An 11,977-nucleotide genomic window follows, 5' to 3' on the forward strand; every position below is an offset into this window, starting at 1 on the left:
CCTCAAGAAGAAGTTATAGTTTCAACTCTTATCTTCATTTTTTCTTTTTCATTTTAAGTTATTACGTTTTAAAATACCTGTGACTGGCCAAGGGCTAAAACGAAACTTTATCTAAAAAGCAATAGCAAATGGGAAACAAAAAAATGTTAGGGTTAAACGCAAACTTATACATAAATGTTATGGCTAAATGCAAACAAAAAAAAATGCAAAACCAATACGTCATCATTACTTGTTGATGATCGGTCAAAGACCAAAAAATGAAACGTTTTCTAAAATATAATGGCAAATGAAAAACAAAAAATAAAATTGAGGTTAAATCGAAATGAGAATATATAAATAATGATTTTTAAAGTATTAACCCTTTAAACTAGCCCGTGCATAAAGTAGCAAACAAGGATCTTTCAGGAAATAGTAAAAAATAAAAAGATAATCGTTGAACATAATTATGAAAGATAACGTTGGTGTTGATTAAATTAAGTGGCAACAAAAGGCCCAAAAACAAAATACTGAAATCAACCAGCAACTCCCTAACTCAAGGATGCTAATACGATATCAGATTGAGTGTTTGTTTACATGAATTGTGGGTGTGGCCTAATCAAATTTTGCGACCAGTTTTTTTAATGGCGGCTATTACATTTAATATTTTTATAGCCACCCATATCATATATAATATATATTAGTTAAGTACTACAAAATCATGAATTTTGTTTTGTTTTGTTTTTTTTCCCCCGCAAAAATACTATCAACAACACTTAGTGCCTTGCTTTTTTAAAACAAGCGCTGGCGACAATCTGGTGCACCACAATAGCAGGCAAGTTTCTTTACCTTCCCATCTGGACCCATCACGCTGTCCAATTCATATCCATAGTCATATGTCAACTCCTACAAACCAAAATCCAACAAAAAATATGATTAAAACATAACTAAATGTGATCAATATCGTAACTAACAAAATACGTAAAATAATCATAGTAAAACAAACAAGCAAATGTGATCAATATCGTAACTAATATTACAACTTTTAATCACAGTCCCAATTCGAATTTAATGCATGCCAAAAACAATTCAATTCGTAGAGGGCTTAGTGAAATGATTATGAAATTGTAATTAGTGACAAAAATAATGATAATAATAATAATAATAATAATGACAACCACGCAAATATATGCTAGGAGAGAAGAAAAAAAAACCTTGAGTGGTGGTATATTGTCAGCAGCAAAGAGGATGACACGTGCCTGTGTGATATCATGATGAACACTCAACACACACTGCACAAATAAATTTGGCTGACAGCTGTGATTTATAAAACGTGCCACGTTTCCAGTGGACCCCGCATCAATACAAAATTCTGGGCCGCTGTCTTTATCATCATCATCTTTATCCAGTAACGATGGCATCGCTACTTCTCCAACTCGCCTCTACGAAAATAAAATTTAGTAAATATTAATAAAAAAATAAAAAATGTTTTTTTTTTAAATAGTACCTCTCTTCTGCCAATGCCCTTCATTGTCTGAAGGCAGTCGATGTCAAAAATGTAGTTGTTTTCAGGGTTAGAGTCAACATCATCTGTCTTTTTGAGAATTCCTATGTACTCACAAACAAGTGCCCCTGAGGGTATGTAGTCCCAAGATCGAACCGCCCACCCTTTTTTTGGAGTCCGGAATACCTATAATATCATATCACAATAAATACTTTTTAGTTGAAAAAAAGGTATATACCTAGATATGCAAATAAAAGGGGAGTTAACATGTCAAGACTTGGATTAAGGGGTCTTTAGGCCTTTTGTTATTAGGTTTGTACAAATAACTAGGATTTTACTTGCCACGGCAACAGCAACAGAATTAAGTACAACTCTTTCAGTAACAATATAAGTGTAGGAGGACTTAAGTTGCCAAACCACAAAAAGTTAGGGACCAAAGTCATGCATAGAAACTTAGAAGGACTTGTGTTGTCAAAGCACAAAAGTTAGGGCCCACAACCATGCCAAGAAGAATGCTTAAAAATAAGCACGAAAACCTAAAAAATTTACGCTGAAACTTTTGTGATTTTGACCAATAGAGCCAAAATGAGTTTTTTATGATCTAAAATCAAGTACAAACACAAAATTACATGCTGGAAAAAAAAAATCAAGTAATTCCGATTTCATATGAGTAAGTTATGTATTTATGCTTATTTTAAAAAAAAGGACAGATTTTTTTTTTAAAAAATGTTAAAACAGAAAAAACACAGCATCGATATGGTGTCTATCAAGACCTATATTGATTTAATATTTAACCAAAAATGTTTTTTTATAGTCTAAAATCAAATACAAACACTAAATTACATGCTGGAAAAAAAAATCAAGTAATTCCAACTTCAAATGAGTAAGTTGTATACTTATGCGTATTTTAAAAGGCGAGACAGATTTTATAAAAAAAATGCTAAAACAGAAAACATAGATAAAGTCGGTGGATAGGAAATCAGATTAAATATTTAGTACGGGGGAGGAACTCTTTCAAAGCCAAGGGAGTGAAAGTGATATTTTATAAAGTTGAGGGGTGGTAGCTACTAAAAAATCAGATTATATATATACTACAGAGGTAAACATGACAGTTTAGAAAAAGGAAGGGGAGGAAGTGACAGTTTAGAAAGTTTTTCAAAGTTAAAGGGGTATAAAAGTAGTTTTAAAAAGTAAAGGGTATAAAGTGTCTTTTTACAAACTAAAAAGAAAAAACTATAGAAATAAAAGGTACAAGGACTAAATAGTGAAAAGGAAAGTCGGGCCACCAACTTTCCTTTTTAGTATAGATATAATGATTGTTTTGAGTGTTAGAACTATGTTCTTCCTGGGAGAGAACCAGCCTCTCGAAAGCTAAGGGTGCGTTTGGTTGTGGAAAATTTTCCAGTTTTGTAGGAAAAATTTTCAAGAAAAACAGAAATTTTGAAAACGTGTTTGGTTCGTTCAGTTTTCCAAAATTTTTTAAGAAAATGAAAATTTTCAGTTTTCCAAATTGTATGTAAATTAGAAAAGTGATTTTTACAGTTTTCCAAATTTTTAAGATGGAAAATGAAAACTCCCCCTGTTTCAACCAAACGCGTTTTCTAAAATTTTCATTGAAATTTGAAAACGAAAACTCAACTCTATTTTCTAAAAACATTTTCTTAGAAAATGAAAACAGTTTTCCACAACCAAACGCACCCTAAGGGTGCGTTTGGTTGTGAAATTTTTTCCAGTTTTCTAGGAAAATTTTCCAAGAAAAACGGAAATTTTGAAAAAGTGTTTGGTTCGTTCGGGGTGCGTTTGGCTGTGGAAAACTGTTTTCATTTTCTAAGAAAATGTTTTCAGAAAAATAGAGTTGAGTTTTTATTTTCAATTTTCAATGAAAATTTTAGAAAACGCATTTGGTTGAAACCAAGGGAGTTTTCATTTCCATCTTCGAAATTTGGAAAACTTTGGAAAACTGTAAAAATCACTTTTTTAATTTACATACAATTTGGAAAACGGAAAATTTTCATTTTCTTGGAAAATTTTTGGAAAACTGAACGAACCAAACGCGTTTTTAAAATTTCCATTTTTCTTTGAAAATTTTCCTAAAAAACTGGAAAATTTTCGACAACCAAAAGCACCCTCAGTTTTCCAAAGTTTTCTAAGAAAATGAAAATTTTCAGTTTCCCAAATTGTATGTAAATTAGAAAAGTGATTTTTACAGTTTTCCAAAGTTTTCCAAATTTCTAAGATGCAAAATGAAAACTCCACCTGTTCCATCCAAACGCGTTTTCATTGAAAATTGAAAATGAAAACTCAACCCATTTTTCTGAAAACATTTTCATAGAAAATGAAAACAGTTTTCCACAACCAAACGCACCCAAAGGTTCCTTTGTAATCATTCCTTTTCTAGTTCATTCATTCCATTACAATCTATTCAATTCCATTCTATTCTTGATTCCATTCCGTTCCATGCTAAATCATATCTAGATTGTTACCAAAAAAAAAGTACAATGCCTTTTTTGAAGCATTTGTCAAAGTACATTGTTGTTTTTTGAAACATATTTTAGGTGAAAAAAGGCTAGAAGATTGAACCTCAAGTCGGTATCTCAACCCCTTTTGAGATGTTCGGTTCACACAACCCGACCCACAGCCACAATTTGGTCCACATTCAAATACAACAGCCTTGGGTTCAATTAGCCTGGATAGATAATGATTCATAATTAGATAAGAACATACAAACTTATTTTTATTTTTATTTTTAAATAGCAACATACTTTCCTCTTCCTATCAGTATAGGCAATGTACTTGTAACTTTTAACACATAATTGCTACATACTTGAATTTCTTATCCATAATAGCGATGTAATACTTTTATTTTAACACTAATATTTCACAACCAATATGGGAAATGTACATATTGCTATTATGGGTTATAAAAGATGTCTATATTAGTGAAATAAAAGAGTAAAATACGTTGCTATTTCCTAGAATTTGGTGATTAGAGAATTATTATTTTCACCTGCCACCATCACGATGTACATAAGGGAAATCAGAGCCATTAAGCCTAGCACAAGCACAATTTCTTGGGTCAACACAACTACCCTTACAATTGCATCCAGAGGCACTACCAGGAACCACAACATTCTTTGAAACTTTAATAGACTTGATATACTTGTAGCCTGCCATGTCATCACATTCACAATAAATAAAAAGAATTAATAACACATCATCACAATCATAAATCATGGATCATGGAAGTAGTTTAATTTAATAAAAACAAAAATTGAGGCAATGTAAGTAGCATGCCAGTTGGGGGAACAGGTGGATCATCAACCAGATTGGTTGCTGGAATGGGAATATTCTCAAGGCCTCCGCTGATGTCTTCACATACCATCCTAACATTAAAAACAACAAATTATCCATGTCAGCACACACACACACACACACACTCTCAGAGTATTGGATTTTGTTTTTCTTATTTCTTAGTACCCGCGTAGTTCAGACATCGAATTTGGAATTCGCCCTTTATGAAAATAAACCTGAAGAAAACATAGAGAAAGCATTTAAGAATATAGATATGGAAACAATAAATAAAAAGATATAAATACATTTCTGTACATATATAATATATTATAGAACCTGTTCAGTCACCAAAGAAGGCTGCCCTTCCATTCGCTTGAGACGAAACTTGTAAACAGTGAAACCCGAAACCCCTTTTTCTGCCCAATATTTGACAACCTAAAAAGTATAATTTTAAAGTTTGTATAAAATTATTAACTATTTATTCTAAAGAATTTACTACCATAGTGTCTATTAATCTACCTTGTACAATCCATCATATGTGTAAACTTTGCCAACATAACTACTACTAGACTGATGCCCTCGGATAACTCTAACAGGCACATCTTGATCCATGCAATTCTACAAAACCACAAAAAACATTAAGTCAAAGATATATATATATATATATATATATATATATATATATATATATATATATATATATATATATATATATAAGCATGAGTAAGTAAATAAACAATCAAAAAAATTACATATTTTAACTAATATCAATATCACATTTCACAACCAAAGAAATGTAAATATTTTTTTAAAAAATAAGATAAGTATTGGAACTAACCAATCCAAACAGAGAATAACATAATAATTTCTCTAATAACTTTACTGATAGTTCTAGTTTTACTTGAGCATTAAAACTGATTAATCTAAATGGTCTTAAAGATGGTAAGTGGTTTATCAACTTTATTCATCGTCTAAAAAACAGAACTAAGAACATCCACAATAGGAGAGCTTTTTCATGAAAAAGCTTAAAATAAAAAATAATAATAATAATAATAACTCATTTTATCTCCATAATAGAAAAGCTTTGTCAATTTGTTTTTTTTGTAAAACCCACCAAATCATTGAAAAAGCTATAAGATCATCCAGAAAAGGAGTTTTTTATGAGCTTTTTCAAACTACAAAACTTTTTTTTATGTAAAGCTTTTTCAAGAAGTTTGTTAATTAACAAGCTCTTTTCTAGAGTTTTTTCAATGATGTGGTGAGTCACATAACTTTTTAACCAATTGCAAATAAACAACTATACAATCAAATTGAAAAAGCCCTCCTATTGTCGGGGATACAATGAGCTTTTATTCATTTTAAGCTTTTTAATGAAAAAGTTCCACAAAAAAGCTCTCCTATTGTGGATGCTCTCACGAAAAGAGCTTTGTAGTTAACAAGCTTCTTAAAAAGAGGCTCCCCCAATAGCTTTTTCAATTTTCATGAGCTTTTTAAGATGAAAAAACTCCCAAAAGGAGAGCTTTCTCGAAAAAGTTCTTAGTGAAAAAGCTCCTACAAGAAGGAAATAGCCTTTTCAAAGTGAAATGTTTCTACTGTAGACGTAAGTTATTTGACCTAAATGCCAGCTTTTCCTGATACTACAAACAGAAGATAGTGAATAGTGATATACCTAATAGAATCAATATTCTCATTACAATCTTGATGACATAATTAAAAGATGGCATCCTAAGTTTGAGAGAATTCATTTTTATTCATTCCATGAATCGCATCAACTTAGTATGAGCACTTTGAAAAGGTTAAGTTGTAAACATCTACTACAAACGCCTCTTATGTAACAAGTGGGGCGTGTTTGACTTATATGCCCCTACATGAAGAGTATTAGGAGATACAAAACATATCTATCTAACCCTTTTAGGCAAGGCTACATTTAGGGATGAGCATTGGAACCAAACCAGAATCAGATTTGACAGATTACATAAACCGAGAACCAGACCGCTAGTACCGGTTTATCGGTTATTTTTTTCATAACAGAACCAATTTTTGTGATTTGCACCAACAACAGACCCAAAATGAGTCTTTTTACAGTCTAAAATCAAGTACAAACACCAAATTACATGCTGGAAAAAAATTAAGTAATTCTGATTTCATATGAGTGAGTTATGTATTTATGCTTATTTTAAAAAGCGGGACAGATTTTTATTGTTTTAAAAATGCTAGAACAGAAAAAACACAGCATTAATATACCTATATTTGATTTAATATTTAACCAAAAATTTCTTTTTTATAGTCTAAAATCAAGTACAAAAACGAAATTACATTCTGGAAAAAAAAAATCAAGTAATTCCAACTTCAAATGAGTAAGTTATGTGCTTATACGTATTTTAAAAAGCGGGACAGATTTTAACCAAAAAATGTCTTTTATAGTCTAAAATCTGTACCAAATGCAAATTACATGCTTTAAACAAAAAATAAAAAATAAAAAAAAAACAAGTAATTCCAACTTCATATGAGCAGGGGTGTAAACGAGACGAGACAGCTTACGAGAAACTTGAGTCCGACTCGGAAAATACTCGAAATCGACTCGACTTTAATTGAGTCAAGCTCGAGCTACTTGAGTACCTTATCGAGCCACGCTCGAGTAATAAAATACCCATCTCATAAAGTTCAAGACCTTAATCGAGTATTTATAAAACTACATTTTTACCCTTTATATATTTTTAAACTACTAAAACATGTCAACATTTTTAGCTTTTAAGCGCCGATTAAGGAGTAAGGACTTAAAATGCATTTCAAAACTTTTGAGAAGGTTTCTTTTTAGTATTTTGGATGTATGTAAAATGCAATGACATAGATGGTTGATAATATACAGACATTATATTTGATGATTTTAGCTTGTTTTTAATTTTTTTAACTTTAGACGGTCCAAACCGTGCTCGCAAGCAGAGCTCAGTAGTCTCAAGTATTACACGAGTCGAGTCTGAGCTACAAATTTAGGCTTAAGGCGAGTTCGAGTTGAGTTTCAAGCTCGAGTATTATAGGCGAGTCAAGCTTTAAGCTTAGCACTACTCGGCTCAACTTGATTGGTTTACACCCCTACATATGAGTAAAGTATGTATTTATGCGTCTTTTAAAAAACGGAACAAATTTATTTAAAAAAAAAAAGTATCGATATGCTATTTTTCAAGGCCTATATATGATCCAATATTTAACCACGAAATGTCTTTTTATAGTCTAAAATCAAGAATAAACACTAAATTACATACTGAAGAAAAAAAATCAAGTAATTTCAACTTCATATGAGTGAATTAAATACTTATGCATATTTTAATAAACAGAAAAAAAAAATTAAAATGCCAAAAAAAAACACAGTATTGATATGTTGTCTACTGGAGCTTATATATGATTTAGTATTTAACCAAAATATGTCTATTTATAGTCTAAAAACAAAATACAAACACCAAATTACATGCTGAAAAAACCCAAGTAATTCTGACTTCATATGAGTAAGTTATGTATTTATGCTTATTTTAAAAAGCATAACGGAATTTTTTTTTAAGTGAAATTGAAAAAACACAGCATTGATATATTGTCTTCCAGGGCCTATATCTGATTAAATATTCAACCAAAATATGTCATTTTATAGTCTAAAATCAAGTACAAACACTAAATTACATGCTGAAAGAAAAACAAGTAATTCCAACTTCCTAAGAGTGAGTTAATTATTTATGTGTATTTTAAAAAGCAAGACAAATTTTTAAGAAAAAATGATAAAGCAGAAAAAACGCAACATCGATATGATATCTTCCGAGGCCTATATCTGATTCAATATTTAACCAAAATACTCCATGTCTTTATAGTCTAAAATCTTGTACAAACACCAAATTACATGCTGGCAAAAAATCAAGTAATTCTGATTTCATATGAATGAGTTATGGGTATTTTAAAAAGCGGAACAAATTTTCTTTTTTTAAAAAAAAAAAAATTGTTTAAACATGAAAGAAAAAAAAAAAAAAAAAAAAAAAGGTAATAGAATTCCATATTGCGAGGACCGAACCGGAGTGTTAGAACGAGGACCGAATTTTCATATAGTGAGGAATCGATAACTGGTAAATTCCAGTTCTAAAGATCACCCCTAGTTACATTATCTTGTACTAACAGCTTCTCCAACCACATAACACAAAAATAGTAATTATTTAACACAAATATGGTGATTCACCTCCAACAGTCCAACCAACCTCTAAAATGGTGTTTTTAGAGGCCTCTATATCTGGCCTTCATATTTGGTGTTAAAAGGAAGCCAACACAAAAATTGTGTTAAAATTAAAGGTTGGTTGGAGGATTCTTGGCCTCTAAACACAAAAATGGTGATAAATGGAGGATGGTTTGAGTTGTTCTAAGGTGTTATATGAATACAACAAACACCAAAATATTGTCTACGCATGTTTTGTCTACCAATGAAACATGACCTAGAGATATAACAAAACAATATTTACCTTGAGTCCTAGGTTACCACGTGCCATTACTTGATCACTTATTTGGCGTTTATTACCAAGTAAATTATTACCACCTTGACCAGTATAAACAACATCTTCTGAGTTATCAAGATCATCCTCATATTGGCCCGACAACACTATGGCCACAGTGATTGGTAATTCATATTGCGGATACTCCTACAAAAGCATATCATGTAAAACTTAAGTTGACTTTATGACTACAAGTGGTAAAATGCAAATAGTGATGACAAGTCGGTTGTTTGATTAAATATATTACCTTTTTTGAACTTATCCCAATATAATCAATCCCACAAAGCCAATGGTTGTGGAACCCAACAGAAACCATCTCACACCGAGAAAAAAATTGATGTCCAACATCAACCCCTAAAAAGATATAGCAATTCATAATTCTTGATTAAAAACAAAAATTGAAAAGCACATGCTACATGTATATTCAAGCAAACTAGTGAAATTTTAGACCTCTATGTAAATAAAATAAATTACAAACCTGGGATTGATCCTATCCTCGTAAGGGGCCGTAGTATGGTATTCGAATCCATCATCTGCACATTTTTGTTGTCAAAACAATGTGACCACAAGCTTAGATTCAATTTATTTGCAACATGAACAAATGATATTGTATGGGATTGATCCTATCCTTTTTTTTTCTTGTAGTAGATATGATAAAAAGAGTGACTTGCCTTTGTTAAAGCTTTCAAATCAGGTCGTTTGGCTTTACCTTTTTCTTCAACTGCATCCTGATTCAGCACAGGTTTATACATCATATTGTAATGTTAGTGTCAGCTACAAACACTTGCTTTCAAGATGCTTTAAGAGCAATTTGTAATGGGATTCTGAACCAACTAGTAAACACGTGTACAAGTTTGGGGAGTTCTGGTTTAATGGAAAGCAAACTGGATGCTAACCTTAGATTTTAGTTTCTTTGTTTTTTTCTGATCAGCTTCAACCTTTTTGCACCTGGTTTCCTCTTCCTGTAGACAAGTTCATAGAAATAAATAAACTATCAACTTGTAGAAGTATGTATAGAATCATGCATTAGAAGCTTGTGCAGGCCGGCAATTAAAAAAATAACAAAATGCTTTTCCTGTGAATAATCAGTAATTTTACTTATTTTCGTTTGGTTTAAACATTGCCAGTGTATTTGATAATTCGTTCTGTTTTTTTATCTTTGTCTAACTTTTGAGTCAGAAACAGCACTCGTTGATGTTGGATTTCCTAAATACCTGAACGAAATGAAGGTAGTGCTTGTTAAAAGCTCTGATTGTATCTGTAACCATAGCGTAAGCACTCTTCTCTCCAACTTGTCCCTTGCATGCCGAACCATTTTCAACATCCTCTCTCTTTTCCTCGCCATTTGGTTTTTCTTTGTGCTCTGTATCCCCGTCTGAGTTTGATGTTACAACGGTTCGTTTTCCATCATCCTGTACCACTTGAGTCTGCACATTACCCGATATAACTTTTTTCTTGTTGTAGTTTAATCGCTGCTTCTTCGTCGGTTTCTCTGTCTTAGTAAGAGACTCCTCTTCCTGTTGGCGAAGTCGAACAGCAGCCTTGTTTTTCTCGTTCTTCTGAATCCGAGCACTTATCCTCCTAGCAGGAGAGCAAGTGTGTGTAGCTTGAGAATCCACTCCCCCGCAGCGTTGGATTGTAGGTGCATTCTCTGCAGCGGCGTCATTTTCCTCGGCTTTGAGGGATTGACCCGCCATTATGCAACTCTAATTTAGCTACTCTTAAATGAGTGACGAAGAAAAAAGAATAAGCGAATGGATAAACGAAATGTGTAAGCGATCGAGTCAAAATTCGATCGAGATGATGGTACTAATGGTATCAGAGAGGAGATGGAGATTAGGGTTTTGACAAGTGGGTGAAATGAGAGAGCGGTAAAGGGAGAAGAGGGGCGCGAGTGGGAGCATATGAAAATGGCGAAATACCGTCCAGCTGTCGGAAGCTCTTCCGACTTTTTAAATTCTTTATAAAGTAAGTTAAATGTTTGGTCCCTGGATTTTTATGAAAGTATTAGCTTTAGTCCTACGGATTTATTTCTTGCGATCTTGGTTCCTATTTATTAGTTTGATTAAACCCCTCGTCACCATACACAAAGGTATTTTAGTATTTTTCACATAGCCCTTTTATCTTCTTCTAAATTTATACACAACTAGTTGTAACCTTCATGTATTACACGGGTATATTTAACACAATTACATATGTATAAAAAGTTTAAAATTTTGAATTTATAAGAAAAAAAAAATATTGAATTATTAAAATTAAAGTGTTTTTTTCTCTTTTAAATTTAAACAAATAATTTACATAAATAACCAAAGAAAATTAATGATATTTTATTTTAGTAATTTTGAAATTATAAGGAAAGTCTATTAATGAAATTTATATGCATTTATTATTAAATTTAAATCATACATACTTATAAAGCTAGCATTTTTTTTTGAATCTCATGCATTTAAAACCCCCATTCTTTTTTCCTTTCACCACATTCATTTGAAACTCCCATTACTTTTCAATTTCTTTATAATAATAATTATAATTTGGTAGTTAGGTTAAATAAATATCAAATCTAAAGTATATTCATATATAAACTAAATTTCAATGTTAAAATAATATCTTTAATTCTACTTATAAAATTATGTTTTTTTTACTTTTAACATATTATATACCTAATTTTTTAGTTTTAATATAT

The 11,977-nt window shown here is 31.4% G+C and overlaps 1 protein-coding gene across 1 annotated transcript; it reads right to left on the reverse strand.

The window, feature by feature from the left end:
- Positions 1 to 443: 443 nt before the first annotated feature.
- On the reverse strand, positions 444 to 11,221 carry LOC111897557 (histone-lysine N-methyltransferase, H3 lysine-9 specific SUVH4). Its single transcript, XM_023893513.3, has 15 exons — positions 10,509 to 11,221; positions 10,191 to 10,256; positions 9,966 to 10,022; positions 9,773 to 9,827; positions 9,542 to 9,648; positions 9,265 to 9,441; positions 5,291 to 5,389; positions 5,108 to 5,206; positions 4,958 to 5,007; positions 4,775 to 4,863; positions 4,488 to 4,647; positions 4,061 to 4,166; positions 1,484 to 1,666; positions 1,191 to 1,418; positions 444 to 882 (listed from the first exon to the last, which is right to left on the reverse strand). Exons 1-15 carry the CDS (start codon positions 10,989 to 10,991, stop codon positions 769 to 771), a joined length of 2,073 nt encoding a protein of 690 aa, XP_023749281.1. The 5' UTR covers positions 10,992 to 11,221; the 3' UTR covers positions 444 to 768.
- Positions 11,222 to 11,977: the final 756 nt, after the last annotated feature.

This window comes from Lactuca sativa, chromosome 3 (genome assembly GCF_002870075.4).
Source record: "Lactuca sativa cultivar Salinas chromosome 3, Lsat_Salinas_v11, whole genome shotgun sequence".
Lineage (NCBI taxonomy): Eukaryota > Viridiplantae > Streptophyta > Magnoliopsida > Asterales > Asteraceae > Lactuca > Lactuca sativa.